We start from the raw sequence: 20,330 nt of genomic DNA on the forward strand, positions 1-20,330 counted from the left end.
TGTCACTAGACTACAGACCGATGCCACCCGGGAGTTGCTCCACGCCTTACACACGCTAATGTGCAGTCACGTATACGTGAGCTCCTGCGCTTTGACAGCTTCGGTGAGTCGAGGAAGAAAGCAAATGTCAACTTTTCCTTGTTGCTCTTGAATCACTGACAAATGACAGAACTTACGTCATATACGACCTTAACTGACTTTTCTAAACAGCAAGCTTGGTGCCTGGGTTCTTTAAACGTAACGTTGGGTTATTTCACGCCGAGGCGAACTTTGTTTCAGTTACCCACAGTTATACCCAGCCGTGCGTTAAATACGTACTAGAAACCGAAATGAAATTATATACATTCAATGTTTCAGAAATGAAATAACCATGAAATAAAGAAACTAGTTACTTGAAATAATATAGTTATTTCAAATAAGAATATTTTAAAAGTGTCCAGGTCTACTCAGTGATGCCAGATTCAGCATCGAGTGCACTACTCACACATGCCAGATCACGCGTACTTACGTGAGCTCGTGGAGTTTCGGAAAGTTGACAAAGGCAAACTGACATTAGCTCTCTTTCTCGATTCTCCGAAGCTGCCCGAAGTAATTTCGGACCGTCTCGTGGGACTCGAGAGAGACACGCTCACATTTGCCTTCGCGCTCTTGAACAACTGACATTCGATCTCACGTCAACGGCATACGAATCCAAGTCTCGACTGCCCAGGTATTTTTTACTTTACTATACCCCTTTTTACCTGAAGTATAAGGTAAAAGGTACGATGTATAACGTACGACTACATGTACTTTTAAATTTTCCTACAGTCCTCCGCCGGCCTCTGCTGACCGCTGTTGACCATTCCTCATACTTCTGACAACGTATAACGATTACAACTTGCTATTGCTTGCTCCTGCTGGTCTCTACATGCCTCTACATGCCTGTACATCCCTCTGCTGGCATCTGCTGGCCCCTACTGACCGCTGCTGACCACTCCTGATACTTCCGACAACGTATAACAATTACTATGTGTTGCTGCTTGTTCCTGCTGGTCTCTACATGCCTTTAAATGCCTTTACATGCCTCTACATGCCTCTACATGCCTCTGCTGACCTCTGCTGACCGCTGCTGACCACTCCTGATACTTCCGACAACGTATAACAATTACTATGTGTTACTGCTTACTCCTGCTGGTCTCTACATGCCTCTACATGCCTCCACATGCATCTGCTGGCCCCTGCTGACCCCGGCTTACCGCTGCTGACCACTGCTGACCTTTATTGACAACTTCTGCCATGATGTATATGTATTACAACTTTATATAATGTAAATCTATGGCAATAAATGAAATAATTTCAAAGAATTCTATGTATTCTCATCATTTTTACCTTTCTTTTCCTCTCCAAATCATTGCCTTAGTTTTAAGAGACCGTTTTTCCGATTAAAATTGGATTCCCAAAGTGTCCAGAATATTTTTAAAATTCGAATGGCCTTGAGAGTCAAGGTCAAGGTCAAGGTAAGGCCACATCTGAATTGGCAAAACGGCGAAATTTTCGAGCAAAAATTTACTACCGCTGATAAACGATACTTATTCATTTATTCAGTAACCGTCAGCTCTCGTACTTGCTGCCAAAATCAAAAACTAACTTTAAAATTTTTTTCTGTAACCGTCACTTTCGTACCTGTTGGCAAAATCGAAAATTCATTTTTTTCGTCAAAAAATTTTTGCTCGAAAATTTCACCGATTTCCCAATTCTGTTTTAAAATTTTTTTTTCTTTAACCGTCACTCTCGTACCTGCTGGCAAAATCGAGAATTCATTTTTTTCGCCAAAAATTTTTTGCTCGAAAATTTCGCCGATTTACAAGAGTGACGGTTACAGAAAAAAAAATTTTAAAGTTAATTTTTTATTTTGGCAGCAAGTACGAGAGCTGACGGTTACTGAATAAATGAATAAGTATCGTTTATCGACGGTAGGTATGGCGGTGGCAGTTTTAGATTCATTTTAGACTTTGTTATTAGGAGGGCATGATATGGGAAGAGGTGGCACGTATCTTATAACTAAGGTAATGATTTGGAGAGGAAAAGAAAGGTAAAAAATGATGAGAACACATAGAATTCTTTGTACTTATATCATTTATTGCCATAGATTTACATTATACAATGTTTTAATACATATATATCATGTCAGAAGTTGTTAACAAAGGCTAGCAGTGGCCAGCAGTGGTCAGCAGGGGTCAGCAGGGGCCAGCAGAAGCCAGAAGGGGCAAGCAGTAACATGTAGTAATTGTCACACGTTGTTGGAAGCATTGGTGGTGGTCAGCAGAGGCCAGCGGAGGCCAGCGGAGGCCAGCGGAGGCCAGCAGTTGCAAGGAGTGGCAAGCAGAGGCAAGCAGAGACCAGCAGGGGCAAGCACTGGTAAGTTGTAATCGTTATACGTTGTCGGAAGCATCAGGGGTGGTGAGCAGTGGTCAGCAGGGGCCAGCAGAGGCAGGCAGAAGTCAATCGTAATTGTTATACGTTGTCGGAAGTATCAGGTGTGGTCAGCAGTGGTCAGCAGGGGCCAGCAGAGGCAGGCAGAAGCCCGCACATGTTGGCAGAGGTTGGCAGAGGCCAGCAGAAGCCAGCAGAGGCTGCGAGAGGCTGACAGTAGCCAGTAGTAATGGTTATACGTCGCCAGATGTATCAGAAGTGATATCTGAAATGATATACATATGTACGCTCATTGTATAGGAATAATAAAAATGAATTTATTTTTTTTCAATAATTCAAATATGAATATATTATAGTATCTTGCTTATGTTCGTCTACATACATAGGTCGGAAAATAAAAAATACCTGGCCAGTCGAGACTTGGAATCGTATGCCGTCGACGTGAGGTCGAATTTCAGTTGTTCAAGATCGCGAAGGCAAATGTGAGCCTGTCTCTCTCGACTCCGACGAGATGGTCCGAAATTACTTCGGGCAGCTTCGGAGAATCGAGAAAGGGGGCATGTGTCAGTTTGCCTTTGTCGACTTTCCGAAACTCCACGAGCTACGTACGCGTGATCTGGCATGTGTGAGTAGGGCACCGTCGGTGGTTTTCTGGCACCTCTGGGTCTACTGTCTTCAAAAGTAAGAAAGTCAGTCAAAATCGTACAAAGCGATTCGCTCGCTAGTGTATATACTCAAAGATTGTGTCGCCATTTAAAGATCGCAGCAGGGGTCTTCTATCCTTACACGATAACTTGGCTACCACAGTGAAGACATTTATGTGGAACAAAACACCCCTGCCGCGATGTTTAGATGGCGGCACGGCCTCTGAGTACACTAGCGATCGAGTCAACCTCTATATATCGTAATGCTGTTTGGCTTAAAATGACCCAACAGTACTTTTAGGCTCGATGCAGACGAGCGATTTTTGACGTATGATCATGTTTTTCCGATTGAAAACAATAAAGCCAGATGTGTAATCGTGTCGTATAAAAAGTTGCTCGTCTACAGCTGTTTAGAAAAATATGCGAATCGATAAAAAATGGATGCCGTTCGCCGACACAGCGATAACTCGACTGAGGGTGATTCGAGAGCGACAAAGAAAGGCTTACATTCGCTTTCTTTCTTAATTTCACGACGTATCGAAATGCTGCAGCTCAAGTACACGTGGCTGCGCATTAGTGTATGTAAGTGGAAGGGCAATTTTTTGATGCCACCGGTCTTCAGTCTGGTAACACTGATCTTAGCACCCTCAGTGGTAGTTTATAAAAGGTATATGTATATGTAGAAATATCTGAAATTTATCTAAAACGTATTTCTGCATCTCAATGTTACGAAACTTTATGTTGCAAATGTATGGCATTAAATTAGGAGTGATTTTTTTTGTATTTGTTTTCGGGTAATTGTTTATATTTAAATAGCTATTACAATAATGTACGAGAAGATCAATTCCGGTTGTATTTTACGCCATCTGGAGGCGAACATTGAATCAGGACTCTTATTCACTAGCTAACATTTACCTAGCCTATCGCCATTTCGGAATAAAAATTTGGTTTTAGAGTGATTGACATTTGCTACTCTCATTGCTATTTATATTATTACCTATTGGGAACAAATTTGGTGTTCGAAATAATAAGTAGAAAAATGGGCGAAGATTTCAATGGAGGTAAGTATCCTAAATATCTCTAAAAGTACTGTGCCCTCCAACACTGTTCCCGCGTTACTGCCAGGTAAATAAGTCGGTTGACTGTAATGGCCGGAGAAACATACTCGTGAAAGTGGTAAACACATCTCGAAGCGTTTCCCTTTATAATTTTTTTTCCTAAAAGATCAAATTGTGAACCGTTTATAATTAATTTCAACGCGAATTAATAAACATCTGAATATTTTTCGCGAGATTTTGGGAATTAATCAATAACCTGAAAAACAAGCATCGACGAAGATTGTCCTCATGGGTATATTTTTGATTATGCATTGAGAATGTTGTATTATTTTATTGATTTCATTCAAGGTTCCGTATGTTTTTTCTTTACATATAGAATTGTACTTGAAAATGGTTGTGATTTTTCTGATAATAATTTTAATCTTTTGAGGTTCAGGTAATGAATGCACATAGTATATACGTTACAAGTGGTATATATAGACAATAGCTCTATGAGTTATTCATGCATGCATGAAATCATATAAAAATGAAAATTGCATGCAAAGTATTAAATTACAAAACAAATACATGTCTGAGACAAAAACATATTCAAAATTATTTAAAAAATTGAAAGTTTTACTATTAATAAAAAAAACTAAGTAATTGATACTTACATTTATGCATATTTTTAATAGATCGGGATCGCCAAGACCGTGATAAGGATAGAGACAGGGACAGGGACCGTGATAGGAGACACAGATCTCGCAGTAGAGATCGCAGGAAACGATCTCGTTCACGTTCTAAAGATCGAAGAGATCGAAAAAGAAGTAGTTCACCTAAGAAGGGCCGTAGTTCTAGGAGGAGAAAACCGTCTCTTTATTGGGATGTTCCGCCACCAGGATTTGAACACATTACTCCCTTACAGGTAAATATGTGTAATTTGTTAAATTTATGATTTAATCCTTTGACTGCAAATAGTGTCTACATGTGTTCAGTCAATTATATGCTTAATGTATGGAAAAAGTATTTTACATACAGTATATGATTGCGTTGAAGCCATTTGCAATTAAAATGTTAAGTAAGTCACATTTTTGGAAGATTAATATTTAATTTCCACAGTATAAGGCAATGCAAGCTGCGGGACAAATACCAGCAAACATTGTGGCAGATACACCACAAGCAGCTGTACCAGTTGTTGGTAGTACGATAACTCGACAAGCAAGGAGACTGTATGTAGGAAACATTCCATTTGGTGTGACCGAGGAAGAAATGATGGAGTTTTTCAATCAGCAAATGCATCTGTCTGGACTTGCTCAGGCTGCTGGGAACCCAGTATTAGCATGTCAAATCAATTTAGACAAAAACTTTGCTTTCTTAGAGGTACAATTACATTTACTTAGAAATAAGACTGTTGTTATTTATAGCTTACATTATTACATGACAAATTATTCATTGTACCTTCATTTAGTTCCGATCAATAGATGAAACAACGCAAGCTATGGCATTTGACGGTATCAACTTTAAAGGACAAAGCTTAAAAATAAGAAGACCCCATGATTATCAACCAATGCCAGGAATGACTGATAATCCAAGCATGAACGTGCCAGGTATGGTTCCTGGTATGTTTAATACATACTTTTTATACCTTTACATATGTTATAAAAATGTTTTTTGTAACGTTATATAAAATGTAACATAGTATTCTATCATTTTAGATTCTCCACACAAGATCTTCATTGGTGGTTTACCCAATTATTTGAACGAAGAACAGGTATGCACACAAATCTATAATATAATTTTATTTATTGCACACCTTTGGATGTAGCTTTTATCCACTGATGTCTATTTATAAATTAAATTTCATTTTATTACGTTTATTCTATAAGATTTATAAAAAAAAAAAACATTAACCATGTTGAACGTATCTAAATGACATCAGAGATTAAAACAACTACATCGTTGTATAACAATGCTGTAGAATTACTTTGAATACATGCTAGTTCTCAGCATTGTGAGTTATACCAAAGGATTAAATTATAACATAGGTATTTAGCTATTTAGCGGAGATCAATCTTACGAAGATGTGTCAACTACCCAAATGCCATAGAGGTACGTATGTGATTCCATCGGATTCCAGCGTCGACTAGGTTTTATTTAATTAGGTGAAATAGGTTTCAATCCCATTTGCGTATCTGGTCAATCCTAAGCATCGTAGACCCTCGTATCTTGAAATTCTCATTTCTTCTCGAAACACGTTCAATAGTGGATAGGGAAATGGTTAGTGGTGTTACAGCATTCAGGCGTCATGCAGTCGCAGCAGTCGTGTTTCTTTTACAGTCATTTTAGGATCATCGTGGACCCAGCCAAGGGAATACGAAATTTTTCTTTAAATTTAGGAACTTTTATCATGGAAGGAAGGGGTAGGAGGTGAAAGGAGGAATAGTTGTACTTATACTTATAGTAATTAGCCAAAAAGAATGATTATTCGTATTTACCTTCAAGTTAGGTGCAAAGAATTATCTTCAGAAATAAAACGTTCTTTGTATTCTCACATTTGGAATACTTTTGCAGAATGAGTTTTCTTGCAGTGATGTTACGTGCAAAAAAGATTTTTTAGGACTACAAGAAATAAATCAACGTATTATCAAGTACATCGGTTATTTTTTTTTCTTGATGGGATTACAGGGTCAACACATAATCTTATGTGCATCTGGTAACAGCTCCAAGTCTTTTGGCATCTATTCTTTTCAGGAGTATTATTTCTCTTGCAGCTGTTTTCTTTACAGGCTTTTCAGGCTTTACAGCTCTTCGTCCTTGTGTCTTGTTACGTTTACAGGTTACACGAACGAACATATGTGTTCAAGTATCAGTAATGTGCATTTATACAAAGACAAAGTGCAAAGAGAAAGTAAGAAAATAAAAGTCGGTAAATGTGATTACATTAAACGTCGGAAAAGTTAATGCAAACTGTGTTCTTACAGTGGTACATTGTTCAAATAATACAATCAAAAAATATAACCATTTGGTTATTATATAGCAACTGTGGACTGATACCAGTGCCCTTTCTCCCCATTTCTTAGCTTAGGGTTGCGCCGATCAAAAGCATTTGCTTACCACTACCACTACTTCTACCACTACTTCTACCACTACTACTACTACTGAACATGACAAAATACCACACTGCCTGGAGAGAGGCTAGCCCAGTCCCTCGAGGCAAGTACTTATATCATTTTCATGCCTCCATATTGGGCTTATGCGACTTTTGCAGCCCATTTTCTGAAGATCTTGGTTCTTCTACACAAATGGTGCGTTGTCTAATTCGATAGTTTTTCACTGATAATAGCGTGTTGCTTATTCGTACGGACATTAATGATGCAATAGGAAACATTGAATGGTAAAAGGGATAGTTTCTGTTATAGAATCTTTATAGAAGTTTGAAACTTCTATAGCCATCTAAAATAGTGGCTGTCACCTGGTGCTAATAATATCTAGGACAGATTCAAATCTAACGTCTTCATGATGATATAGTCCTTATCGGAGCATATGTACACAGATGCTTGGAATGTTTTGGTTATATTATATAACTTCTCAGATTATGTTACCAATCACTGTTATATAATGCTTTAGCCAAGACACATCAGGCTGCATTTACATATCGCTTGATAAAATGAACCGAAATGCTTATTAAACATCTGTTATAAAGCTGCATACATCACAGCTACCTGGAAATTTTTATTCCCAGGAATAACAGTAAATCTTCATTAAATGCAACATGCTGTTATCTCTGCTTCAGAGTTTTCAGTACTACTGGGAAATGGAAAGACGTAAGTAAATTTAAGGTACACTCCTTTTTGAAGCGAGCATAGAAATGAATGTGAGAGAAATCCGCATTTGAAGAGAAAGAGTGTTCTGGTCAAAACATTGACGAAGATACAGAGTAACATACAGAGGCGATACTTCAGTCGGAACCTTTAACGTTCATATCCCAATTTCGGGAACCTTGAACATACCCCATCGAGGCAATGTTGCTGATGTTGGTACTATTTAGACGTACAGAGTAGGCAAAAGTTTTTGACCTTTTCATTCCTTTCATACGAGAATACTTGTATTAATTTAATGGGAGCGTTCAGACGGCTCTTATAGTCTATGCTAAGATCAAGGTTTCAGACATGATTCCCATACACAGAAAGTAAAAACGTTAGATGGTTTTAATTAGTCTTAAAAGATAGAATTTTCGTTTTATCGGCTATATTTATATATATATATATAGCTTTGACCCTGCTGAAACAATGAAAATTGGCATTTTTTGAAACTTTGATATTAATTATTAAGACTAGAAACAATTAATAAATTATATGTCACCACATTCGGGAAACTCTTCTCTATGTCAAGACATATTTATTTTTTGTTGAAAATTCGGTTTTTAGATTCTTGGTTAGGCACTGAGGCTCTACAAGGATCTTCCAGTAGTTATTGAAAGACTAAATTCGTATCGGATATTGTAACTAGCTAGTAAATCAAACACCAAATATAATTGAGCTACGTTCACGTATATAGATTTCTATTGTATAAATGTGCTAATGTCGCGTATGTACCCTCAAATTTGGTTTCGCAAAAATTGGGAAACGTTGCCTCTGTATGTTACTCTTCTGTATGTAAGGAAGGCATTATATGAAGATGTTAAGTGGGCATTGATAAGCGAGATATAATGCATTCATAGTGATTTCATTATTTTTGGATTATGCAGCTTCCACATTATTTTTAAAGTACAGTATTTTCACAAATGTACGTCTAAAATGGAAAACGATGGTTAAATTAAAAAATTTTGCAAATTTCATTTCGAATCTGTTACCCATGAGTTAATTTTAGTTCTAAATAGTTGATCAAAGTATATAGTTATATTCAAATTATTACATCATTCGCATAATTGTAATTTTTATAAATGTTATACGTTATTAAAGAAAAGAAAATAATCATTAGTTCTATTAAAATGTGGGATATAAAGGAAGAAGTTGCATAATCACGACTGTTTTAGATCATCTTTATATGATATAAATAAATAAGTAAACACATTTTTACGATACAGGTGAAGGAGTTACTGATGAGTTTTGGACAACTGAGAGCGTTCAATCTAGTAAAGGATTCAGCTACAGGTCTATCCAAGGGTTATGCATTCTGCGAGTATGTTGACGTGTCAATGACTGATCAAGCAATTGCTGGTTTAAATGGAATGCAGCTAGGAGACAAGAAATTAATTGTACAACGAGCTAGCGTAGGCGCTAAGAATCCTATGATTGGCGCACAAGCTCCAGTTCAAATTCAGGTGCCTGGGTTATCTATGGTGGGCACAAGTGGACCAGCAACCGAGGTAAAATATTTTTAATTATAATTCCTTTTAATTTGTAACAAGACTATTCGACCCAAGGAAGGAGAATATTTTAACGTATTCGTTTCTATTAATTTTAATGCAGTAAACTAAATAAAGTGATCTTTTATTTTATAAAAAATTGTATATAATCAAAACTACTATTATTGTCTATGTATAATATAGGTGCTTTGCCTGCTGAACATGGTCACGCCTGAGGAACTAATGGAAGAAGAAGAATACGAAGATATTTTAGAAGACATTAAAGAAGAATGTAACAAGTATGGTGTGGTTCGATCTGTGGAAATACCCAGACCTATAGAAGGTGTTGATGTACCTGGATGTGGAAAAGTATGTTTTGTACCGAATTTTTTTTAGTTTGAAAACGTACATTTTTTACAATTTTATGTATTTGTTATAGGTATTCGTCGAATTTAACAGCGTGATTGACTGTCAGAAGGCGCAGCAAACTCTTACAGGACGAAAATTCAATAACCGTGTTGTTGTGACGTCATACTTTGACCCTGACAAGTATCATCGCAGAGAATTCTAAATTATAGATTTCTCTTTTCATACCAATTAATAATTGACTACTAATGTATAATATATATATTGAACGAATAATCGTATAAGTCCGAAAATTAATAATTTTCTTTTATCAGAATTGTACAAAGCAGAATGTAATTGATTTTCAATCGTACTGCGCGTCGAATAATCTTTTGTTGTAACTTACGTATCTTTCGTTAATATAACCATATATAAATAATGCGTAAATTATCATACAAGATATTTCTCAATTTTGAACTAGTAAGAAGATACAAATAATACGAAAGATACGATTATACGAGTAGCGATATTATTAAATTTCGATAATCAATTAGTAAGATTAAAATAATAGATGATTGTGAAAGGCAGAAATATAGAGAAATAAATAACATATTGTCACTGTGTTTATACAAAATTTTTTCTGTGCAAATAATTCGATGCTATCTTTCTAAGATATCAAAAATGGTGTAACGAACGTTGATTAAAATATTTGTATGCCCTCATGTTTGAATTCAAGCTTCGTTTTGCAATGCTGGTTGATACGAATGTCTTTCTCCAACTTCAGCATTATCAACTACAAATTTCTGTAGTACTGCATACAGTCCACCGCCGGCCAACAGCATACTTATTCCTATTAAAAGTACTATAGACCATGCTGGTATTGCAGTACCCCCTAAAAGATTAAACACAATTTATTGTACACAATGTTACATTTCACTTCTTTGGTTTAGTATTATCGACTTACAGTAGTAGCGTCTTGTAATCGTTTTCCGCCCCCTTAAAATCTTGCGTCTCGCATCAACTTCGTCCATAAATATGCCCATGATTACTGTTTAAAATTAATGGGTTATGTGAAATAATGCCGATTTTGTATTTGTATGTATACAACCTATATGGAAGTTTTTTGATGCTATGTTGTATGTTTTTCTTTTCGGTTAAAAAAAAATAAAGAAGGCATATAATTGCACGTCGAAAAGCGACTCGTCTTTGCACCGAGGTTTATACATTTTACATATTTTGAAATGTTATATTATGTAGAAATATGTTGATTTGACTAGTAAATTTCTTTAAAAAATATCATGAAAATACGCGGTATTGTACATAATTCTAAGTTTTTTTTAAATTGGTAATCTTCAAATACTACATAAATTAATATAGTTACTTACATAGGCCAATGGCAAAGTAACAAACCAATTTCCTGGAACACATTTTTTTTGTTCGGAACTATGCAAATTGCCAAAAGTAATACAATTAAATGTCACTTGTGGTTGAAATGATTAGGTGAGTAACGTTGTAATCGCGTTGGAACACTACGCGATATGAAATCCGTAGTGAATCAACGTTTCGATAAGAAATATCAGATAACAGGTGGAAAATGCATCTTATCTGTTCTCACAAAAGATAAAAAATATTCTTACTTTTATGCCTTGTTGGGTTTCTAAACGTAGTTAACACACTTTTAAGAATGATTAATATTTTATGTTCATCAATTCCACTTTTATTTCTAAGACTTTTGTGCGTATAAATGAACAAAAATCAAATATTTTAGTATGTATATTCTTATTTAAATATCTAAATATAAAAAGTAGGTCAGTATAATTCCAGTGAATTTATAATACAAGGATAAAAATATTTTTACAAATTTATATAAAATAATATTATACATTAGGTGAATTAAAAATTACGAGTTGGATTGCGTTTCACTTTTTACGAACATCTAAGAAAATTTCGACCCGGAACATAGCTAAAATTTAATGGTCCGGTATGAAGTAATTTATCGGGAAAGCAGGTCGAAGATGCGGGTAAGTAAGGGAAGGATCTATTAAACAGAAAAAACAAACGATTAATATTTCTTAATCGCATCCTAACTTTTTATTAATTCAAAATCAAGGAAATCAAGTTACAAGTATAATAGCTTATTACATGATCCGTGTAATATTATAGTGGTTGATGCCAATCAGAAAGGACTCTCAAATGAATGCAAACCCACAGAATTTTACTTCATCTTGACATGCGTAACATAAATACATAGTAAATTACATTAAATGAGCTATAATCTGAGGAAAGGTTGCATATTATATATATATACAATGTGTTTGGCTACTTCTGGGGAAAATTTTAATGGGAGATTCTAGAGGCCAAAATACGACGAAAATCAAGAATATCAATTTGTTGATTTTCGTCTAATCTAATATTATCTAGAATCTCTCATTAAAATTTTTCTCAGAGATGGCCGAACACCCGGTATATACATATATATGTATATGGTTTAATTCCTGACTAATCCTTTGAAACGTTTACGTAAAATAAGTTTGGTGAAAATATTAACTTTTTTAAATTCAAAGCTGTATAAATGAAGTTTATGAAAGAAATCATCGTGACTATGACGTTTCAAAGGATTTGAAAAATGTAGCATCGAAGCAAAGGTTCAAAATTGTTGGCATCAACATTTGGATAATTAATATATTCCTTCTGTTTTGGATAACATAATTGATAAAGTAATTGCAGCGAAAATAAAGCTTTACGTTATTTGCAAATATAATTATCATAATAATAGAAATAGAAATAACTGGCACATATACAAGGCATTCCAAACATCACGTTTCATATAACAATCTCCTCTGCCTGAAACGGCAGCATTCGCATTTCTCTTTCTCCTCGTTATTTGCGTCATCTAATTTTTCTATCATTCTACTTATACACACACTCTCTTTCTCTCTTTCTCTCCTTTAGAAACTGTAGTTTCTATATCTGTTTTTTTCCTCTCGTTTCTTGTTTGTTTTTATTCAGCACCATATGATTTCGAAGAAAGCCTCGAGCAAGTACTTCCAATGGCCTTTAATTCTTTTCCCTGTACCCGTGAAAATTACGCTTTATCGGCGCGAGAATTTGAAAGTCACAAAACTTTAAAGTGATTCCTTCGTAATACTGCCGTACAGTCGAAGAGTATCTCTTATGTTTTCATAGAAGAAAAAATACACTTCGATGTACTTACATAGATACGATATCTCTGATTTAAGCATACACACAAAATTATTTCAAAAACTATAAAGGATATAAAAAAATTGTTTGATCTAGAGGTTAAGACATAATACTGTGCTTGAATTTCATTCAAGTTTATTACTTGACAAATTTTATTCTTAACTTTTCCTTCCCTTTTTATTGGAACCGTATATTCGTATTATTTGTTATTCGTCTTATTGCGTGTCTCAAAATGAATTTATGTGGTAAATGGAGTACATACAGTTTTGACCAATTACTATTATTATTATAATTACTATTTACTCTATTGGCGACAAATACTGTACATATCTGCTATCATAAATTTCAGAAGGAAATCAACTTTTAAAACAACTTCATGTTAATTTTTCCCAGGGGTGGCCGAACACCCTGTATATGTTTTGGCGTATAAACGAAAAAAATGCATCATATATAAACATTACTCGGAAATATATAAAATATTTGAAAACAAACGCAAACTGTTCCTTAAAAAAGAAAAAAAAAATGTTTACACGTGACACTCGGAAAATTACATTCCTCTGACAATATGACTGACCAGAAAATAATTCTTTAAAGTGGTCATTCTTAGGTTTTGAGGCGGTAAATAAATAGAATATAGTAACGGTATACACTACCAAATGTAAATAATACATAATCATACAAAAAATGAAAACAAAGGAGCACATTGATCTTATCGAGTTAAGCAATCATCGTTATTTCGTTGCATGCAATATCTTTCCACGATACAATTTTTTCTGTAATCCCGTTTCACATGTATTGAATATTTTATGTTTCGCTTGTTTGTATGCAGACAATTTGAAATTTACAGAAACACGACTTTCTCGGTTGTAAACAATTATATTTTACATTACACTAAGGAGATTGACTTAAATAAAAAAATAAATATAAATAATATTGTAAAACGCTTATGTCGTACGATAAGTACTAACACCCTCCGCAACTATCGTGACAATACTAAGTACAGTTTATTATCATATTATCCGCGACGGATACAACGAAATAATATGACAAATATAAATTAACCGTGTAATATACCCCGGAAGTTTACGATATTGTATACAAGAGCAACGTCTTATTCGCTCTTGCATGTGCCTGTATAATCGCATTTATTGAGTTACTATATGGTTTCTCTACAGTAACAAGTATCTCTAGCTGCGGAGCAATGACAGCGGCGTTTCTGTTAAAATGTTATCGCTTGTTAGTAGTGGTGTTAATATTAATAAATAGATACCGCGATTATCATTGAACATATTGTTAACATGTACATATATATATATATATCTAAGTAAGCATTATATATATATATATATATATATATACATAATAAATTAATTGAATATATTACCGCATAATCATGTACCTTTTACGTTTAAACTTAGGTTTACCTTGTGGCTAGCTGATGGTACGATCCGAAGTCTTTTTCTTCGTTTCGCTTAATGGCGCGACGGAAATATTCGTCGAGGAAGATAAAACACAGTCCTTGGACAAATTACCGTTCGGAGTTAATTTAGAGTTATCTTCTTGACTGTTATTTCTTTTGCTGTTATCACGCTTCATTGCGTTACCATCAGCAGTTTTACATGGTTCGTAACACTCATTTTTAGTACTATTAGTTTGCTCTTTCATTCCACTGTTCTGTACTCTATTGCCGCCTATAATGCCTTCCTTAATCAGTACCTCTTTGAACGTGGCTAGTGTTTTACGAAGCGTTATACAGAATCCTCTTGACGCTGGTATCAATGGAAATTCCGGGAGTATCTTTTCATCTAAACAGAACCATATCGAGCATTCTATTTTGTTCATAGAACATTTCCCCCTCTTTTACTACTGTTTTCTATTAACGTAAGCCAGTAAACAAGCAAACATTCAAAGAATGCTTTTTAAAATAGAAAAATGTCGATAGCTTGATTAAATAAAAAGATCTGTAATTAAAAAAAATTTTTATTACAACTCACCAACGTCAGATATTTGTTTGAACGTAGTAGGTGTAACCGGAGACAATGGGTGTTGATTATTGTGCTGTTCAGAAATTTCCATCCACAGATCCAGCCGTTGTAATAATTTCTTCGCGTGTCTCTTGAAATGTCCAATAATAATATCTTTGAAAACAGGCGGTGGATGTTGGAGCAGCTTAGTCTGCGCTTGAACTAATTTCAGTACAACCATTTCATTGTACATTCTTGAATTTTCTCTTCCTTGTTGGGAGCCCTTTTGCTTTTCAAATCCAGCCTCATTGAAGTATGGTTCGGGTACGAGAATAAGGCCTTGGATCGAAACTATAACTTGCAACAAAGTCGAAGAACTTGTCCAAACTTCCGTTCCGCGACCAGACCATGTACCAAGTAAACTCACGCATACTTTTCCGTCTTCGTAGAGGTTAGGATTCAATCTATCATTGCAGTAGGAAATATAATGGCAAAGTGGTGGAGCGACTGGATAATCGGCGGACAATTGAAAGTCGAAAAGGAAGAGACCATCTTCGTACGGTGTTTTCTCAGGTCCTCGAAACATTACCGAATATAAATCTATCCTATCTTCGAAACCTTTTACCCATATACCGGGTGGAAGTGAACTCTTCAAGAGCTTTAATTCCTTGGAAACAGTTCGGAAAAAGTTTGTAGGATCTGTAGGCTGGAACATTGTTAACTTAAATTTATGACTATCTGGTGCTGTTTCTTCTATGGAGAATCCTTCTCCTTCTTCGTACACTGGCGGTGGAATTTCTGTTATACATTCCGTTGGTTCTTGCGGTACCTCTACACGTTTTTCCTCTTCTTTCTTCTGCTTCTTTAAAGGAGATGCGCCTTTTTCAGCATCGGATAATGACATTTTTGATAGTCCAAACCGTTTTGAAACCTCCGCGTGCGCTAGCACAAGCTGAGCTTTTATCAATGTACACAGTTTAACGCAAACTTGAGAACCGGCCACGTGAGAACTCGTTATGTACATCTGCGTTTTGATGGACTTATTTGGTTCCGCTCTTTCTATCAAACGATCAGGCCCGTTATTTGCATCCTCGCTGAGTAGAAATTCTCCACTGGACTCGCTCGAACCTGATTCTTTCTTCGAATTATCCGCAGAATATAATCCAGAATCTTCAGGATTTGGATTAACGTTGATAAATAATCGATCGACCGATTCTTCGTCTTTAACGTTCCGTTGTTTAATACTATCCTTCTCGTTCTTGTCGCCAGTGGGTTCCGTTATGGTTATGATTTTCTCAGAAGGGTTACTACCAGATTGTATACTACTGGAATTTTCTGTATTGTCTTTTTCTGTGTTTTCCTCCGATCCATCAGATTTATGACTAAATAATCTTGTCACTTGATCCGCCATACGTTGTGCCACGTTTGCTCGACCACGTTCTCTGACCCTTTCCAAAAGTCCCTGGAAATGACTCTCGTGGAAGAAAGAGGTGCCCATAAGTTTGTCCATATACCGACAATCTTTATAAACTTCTAATAATTTTCTCATAACTTCGGTTGTCTGAAGCGATGGATTTTGAGTAAAGATTTCTTCCAATCTAGACATCGCGATACGAGCTTTCTCGATGTGGGCGGCTAATCTTGGCTTTATGTTTTCCAACTCTGTTTGCTCCGTTGCATCGGTATCAGCGATAAAACAATCTTCCAATTCTGTTTCCCATGACGCGTCGGACGAAACGTCATCCCACAGTTCTCCTTCGTCACTATCATATTCACCTACTTTATACAAATCTTGAGGCCAACACATACTTACATGTCCATCGACCCACCACACTTTAACTCGTCCTTCTGGATAATTATCTAGCACTTGACCAGCAGTGCACCCAGCATCCTCGCCTTCAAAATTAGCTATTCGAATTACTAATGTACCCGGTCTGTATTGAAAGTCTGGATGATCCTTCAAATCATACACACTGACCTCGCGTTCTTCTAGTAAAGTTGGGCTGGCAAATATTTATCGACATTAATGCTGGTTTTTCTAACCAATTTCATTAGTTTCATTAAAAAATTACTTACTGTGGACTTTGACTAGATGTATAGGTTTTGAACCATTTTATTTTAGCTGTTCTACCTTGGTGATCGACACTTTGAACTACACCATACATTCTAGATTCTTCTTTTTGGTCAACTACAAAATCACCTGGAAAGAATTCTTTGTCGTCTAAATGATGAATTGGATATAGCTGTGTCGATGGAATGCCTATAGAAAAGCAACAGAAGAAATTGTAAAAGTTTCACAGTACCGTTAAAATACAATTAAAGATACCATTGATACGATACCAAATTCTACAGAGCCATCTTGCCACACAACATTAGCTTTTGTATTCGTAGATAACGTTTCCACAACAATTTTAGTTCCTGGAATAAGTGGAACAGGCGGCACTTTTTTCTTTGCTTTGCACAGCCTTTTTTTTTTTAGTACTTTAGTCATCAAAGCAGGACCCTTTTTCTTTTTGCCCATAGATGACATACTCGAACACCCACTGGATACCTATAAATATCAAAATGTTAATTGATCTTCCAAGTTGAGCAACAATTTAAAAGGCGAGAAAATATCTTACCGAAGCACTGTCGCTTTGCGAACCAGTATCCTCTGTATCCCAGTCATCGGAACTCTCAGTATGTTGATTTTGTGCTGGAGGCATTAGGGTATTATTACTTGTCACATTTTGTAAATGGTTAATATTATTTTGAGCACTGTTTTGTAACGTCTGTTGTTCATTAATTTTATCCTTGTCCTTCTCCTTTTTCTTATCCTCGGGAGGCTTCGTGACACTGATATTTGGACGTGTTTTCTTTGGGCTGTGTTTAGGAACTTGAAAAACGTCTCTTTGATGCTTTCTCCACTGTTCTCGTGTAATTACATTTTCACTATCTTTAATTATATAGAAATTACGATCTCCCACTTGCACCGTAGAAGGCTCGAAAACATTTAATAATTTTAATTTCTTCAAATTTTCTCCTTCGACTACAAACTTTGGTTGAGCTTGATTCGACCATGCGCCATCCTTCGAATATGCTCTGCACTGCCACTGTACACCTACCCAATCTGTTTCTACTTTTTCTACGATCACTTTAGTTATTTTATGCGGTTTGGTTTTCCTTTTCGCTTTCATTTCTTTTGTACACGTAATCCACTGTGCATCTTCTAGGCAGTGAACTGGTCCCCACAAACTTTGACCAGGATAGAATTCAGAAGAGTGAGGAAAGTCATTGTCCTAAAAAAACGCCCGTTGTATATTTAACCATTATCAAAGGATTATTTTAAATTTGTTTCTTACATTATCTCGTTTTTCTTCTAATTGTCCTAGGACGCAAGAATCCATTTCATTTACAACACAACGGGACCCATCGGGTGTAGTAAGCCATACTTTATAGTGCGCCATTTTTATACCACCCACCCAAGAATCCATACAAACGGCTATATCGGTTGCAAACTCCTATAAATAAAAACTATTAATTACAGTACACGAGTTAAATTGTTATAAATAAACGGCATGTATGCTTCATTACGTACTTCTAAAGGAACTAAATCTTCGCTTCTAATATTTGTAAGAACTTGTTTAGTACCAATCACTTGAACACAAGCAGTTAATTCAATATCTCTACAATATCCTCTCTGTGTGTCCTTTCCTTTAATCATTCGACGTACAACATCCCCTGGCATAAGTGTTCTATCTGCCAAATAAATCTGTAAATAAACGTTACATTTATAAAAAGTCGTAGTAATACAGTACCGAAAATCGAAAGGTCGCGGTTATTACATCGGAATTGAATTCAAATTTAAATTTAACATTCGGTTGCAGATATCGCTTGCGTGACATGTGTCGGGTTTCCATTGAAATTAAGAATACAAATAGGACAAAAGGGGGCTAATAACACTACGAAATATCATTTCATTTAATATTCACTTTTCGTAAACAACGTATTCTCGCACCATATTAAAAACTAAATACCTTTTTTGCGTTGACCAACTCCTCGACACCGGAGGGATGCCAGACCACGCGAATCTCGCCCTTTTTTCTCTTAGGGCTTTCTTCGCTATCGGAACTTTCTTCAGATAAATCTTCATCGTCATTTTCCATAACGATTCCAAATACAACGTTACCTTTCTTGTCCACACAGTAGACGACATCTTCGAAAAAGTACTGACACTCTACTCCAAAATTCGTAGCCATCTTTCCTCTGATCAACGAGTAAGTAAGTACTCGCTCTCTACCGACGGACGGCTGACAGAAGGTTATACGGCGCAACGGTTACGGCGCACGTCGCAAGAAGGGAACTTGACTCCGACCCGAACCTGACCCCAACCCCGATCTAAGGATCACCTTCCTGATATCTCTCGACTATTTTTCACCAATCGAGATACTATCGATCTTTTTAAAATCGCGATTCTTGTTGCATTTTTCTATCGTCACTTTGAACCATCTAACAAAATATTTTGATTTCATTTCACACGAATGGTCTCTGTATGTATACACAATAATATACGTATATGTATACAGGGTGTTTCATACGAAGCGTTAGACATGTTTTCTTATGAATGACTAAATTTTTTTAAATCTTCGAACGCATTAAAACTTTTTGTTCGATACTTGCGGTATTGCTGCCAAATATAACTTTATAGTTTTGGATTCTCTTTTATTTTAAGTGGAATGAAACGCATTTTAACAAAAGTCATACTTTTCATTGATTTTAGTTTCAAATCTATAAATTATATTTATTTAGATAAATTTTAATTTACATTTTAGATCATAACAATTTGTTCAAAATATTTTCCTGTACAACCATCATATCTCGATCACTTTGGTTAAATTGACCTATATAAACTATGATATATTATAATAATATACACACAATATACTTATATTTAAACTTAGCAATTTAGTACAAATGAGCATACTTTAAATAGTTACATCATAATATGAGAGTAGAAATAGTACAAATTTATACAAAATTACAATCTGTTTTAAAGCTTCTGAAACTTCTTTGCAATATCCAAATATTACTCTTCTTACAAGCTTCTGAGTCTTTCATAATTTTTTTAAGACTGCTCACCTTATTTTTTAGCATTGAAATTTCATTTAATTTCCCTTTAAAAGCAAGAATTATATTAACCATGGCCCCTTAGTCCCATTATCTTCTTTTCCTTTATCCGTCAGGTAAATCCTTTTTTCTTTACTTTACCCAATTTTGTTGTAACCATATGTAATGTAATTTTATTAGATTGTGTTTCAAAAAAAATTTCGTGACCGTCCATAATTGAAGATTACAAACTTATGGGAATAAAATTATTAAACCGTGCTCGTTATAGTGGCAT

General features: G+C 35.5%; 3 protein-coding genes across 6 annotated transcripts; 1 reads left to right on the forward strand and 2 right to left on the reverse strand.

Moving 5' to 3' along the window:
* Positions 1 to 3,933: 3,933 nt before the first annotated feature.
* On the forward strand, positions 3,934 to 10,014 carry LOC122403915 (splicing factor U2AF 50 kDa subunit). Of its 4 annotated transcripts, none has more exons than XM_043407716.1 (8): positions 3,934 to 4,117; positions 4,789 to 5,018; positions 5,213 to 5,473; positions 5,562 to 5,712; positions 5,809 to 5,864; positions 9,180 to 9,461; positions 9,645 to 9,809; positions 9,880 to 10,014. In XM_043407716.1, exons 1-8 carry the CDS (start codon positions 4,096 to 4,098, stop codon positions 10,009 to 10,011), a joined length of 1,299 nt encoding a protein of 432 aa, XP_043263651.1. In that variant the 5' UTR covers positions 3,934 to 4,095; the 3' UTR covers positions 10,012 to 10,014. The 4 variants fall into 4 exon arrangements, with proteins under 4 accessions (XP_043263651.1, XP_043263656.1, XP_043263654.1 ...); XM_043407721.1 differs by having other exon boundaries at positions 4,804 to 5,018; XM_043407719.1 differs by having other exon boundaries at positions 3,935 to 4,117; positions 5,562 to 5,700.
* A 490-nt stretch (positions 10,015 to 10,504) lies between these two features.
* Positions 10,505 to 11,306, reverse strand: LOC122403917. The gene is made up of 3 exons (XM_043407722.1): positions 11,171 to 11,306; positions 10,750 to 10,833; positions 10,505 to 10,677 (listed from the first exon to the last, which is right to left on the reverse strand). The coding sequence occupies exons 1-3, from the start codon at positions 11,211 to 11,213 to the stop codon at positions 10,517 to 10,519; spliced, it is 288 nt and encodes a 95-aa protein (XP_043263657.1). The 5' UTR covers positions 11,214 to 11,306; the 3' UTR covers positions 10,505 to 10,516.
* A 610-nt stretch (positions 11,307 to 11,916) lies between these two features.
* LOC122403909 ((E3-independent) E2 ubiquitin-conjugating enzyme UBE2O) lies at positions 11,917 to 19,593 on the reverse strand. The gene is made up of 9 exons (XM_043407712.1): positions 18,967 to 19,593; positions 18,528 to 18,701; positions 18,292 to 18,450; positions 17,572 to 18,228; positions 17,291 to 17,501; positions 17,027 to 17,210; positions 14,981 to 16,953; positions 14,411 to 14,791; positions 11,917 to 14,202 (listed from the first exon to the last, which is right to left on the reverse strand). The coding sequence occupies exons 1-8, from the start codon at positions 19,186 to 19,188 to the stop codon at positions 14,418 to 14,420; spliced, it is 3,954 nt and encodes a 1,317-aa protein (XP_043263647.1). The 5' UTR covers positions 19,189 to 19,593; the 3' UTR covers positions 11,917 to 14,202; positions 14,411 to 14,417.
* Between the last annotated feature and the right edge of the window lie 737 nt (positions 19,594 to 20,330).

The sequence above is a fragment of the Colletes gigas genome, unplaced genomic scaffold (genome assembly GCF_013123115.1).
Source record: "Colletes gigas isolate AHSC1104 unplaced genomic scaffold, ASM1312311v1 Colletes_gigas_Sc00084, whole genome shotgun sequence".
Classification (NCBI taxonomy): Eukaryota; Metazoa; Arthropoda; class Insecta; order Hymenoptera; family Colletidae; genus Colletes; species Colletes gigas.

Coding starts and splice junctions, on each gene's coding strand:
- LOC122403909 (XM_043407712.1), bottom strand. CDS start 19,188: ATGGCTACGAATTTTGGAGTAGAGTGTCAGTACTTTTTCGAAGATGTC. Junction 18,229..18,291: donor TAGAAGAAAAACGAGATAAT/GTAAGAAACAAA, acceptor GCGTTTTTTTAG/GACAATGACTTTCCTCACTC. Junction 17,211..17,290: donor AGATGGCTCTGTAGAATTTG/GTATCGTATCAA, acceptor GCTTTTCTATAG/GCATTCCATCGACACAGCTA.
- LOC122403915 (XM_043407716.1), top strand. CDS start 4,096: ATGGGCGAAGATTTCAATGGAG. Junction 5,019..5,212: donor AACACATTACTCCCTTACAG/GTAAATATGTGT, acceptor TAATTTCCACAG/TATAAGGCAATGCAAGCTGC. Junction 9,462..9,644: donor CAAGTGGACCAGCAACCGAG/GTAAAATATTTT, acceptor TGTATAATATAG/GTGCTTTGCCTGCTGAACAT.
- LOC122403917 (XM_043407722.1), bottom strand. CDS start 11,213: ATGTGTTCCAGGAAATTGGTTTGTTACTTTGCCATTGGCCTAT. Junction 10,834..11,170: donor TTACTTTGCCATTGGCCTAT/GTAAGTAACTAT, acceptor AATTTTAAACAG/TAATCATGGGCATATTTATG. Junction 10,678..10,749: donor GATTACAAGACGCTACTACT/GTAAGTCGATAA, acceptor TTAATCTTTTAG/GGGGTACTGCAATACCAGCA.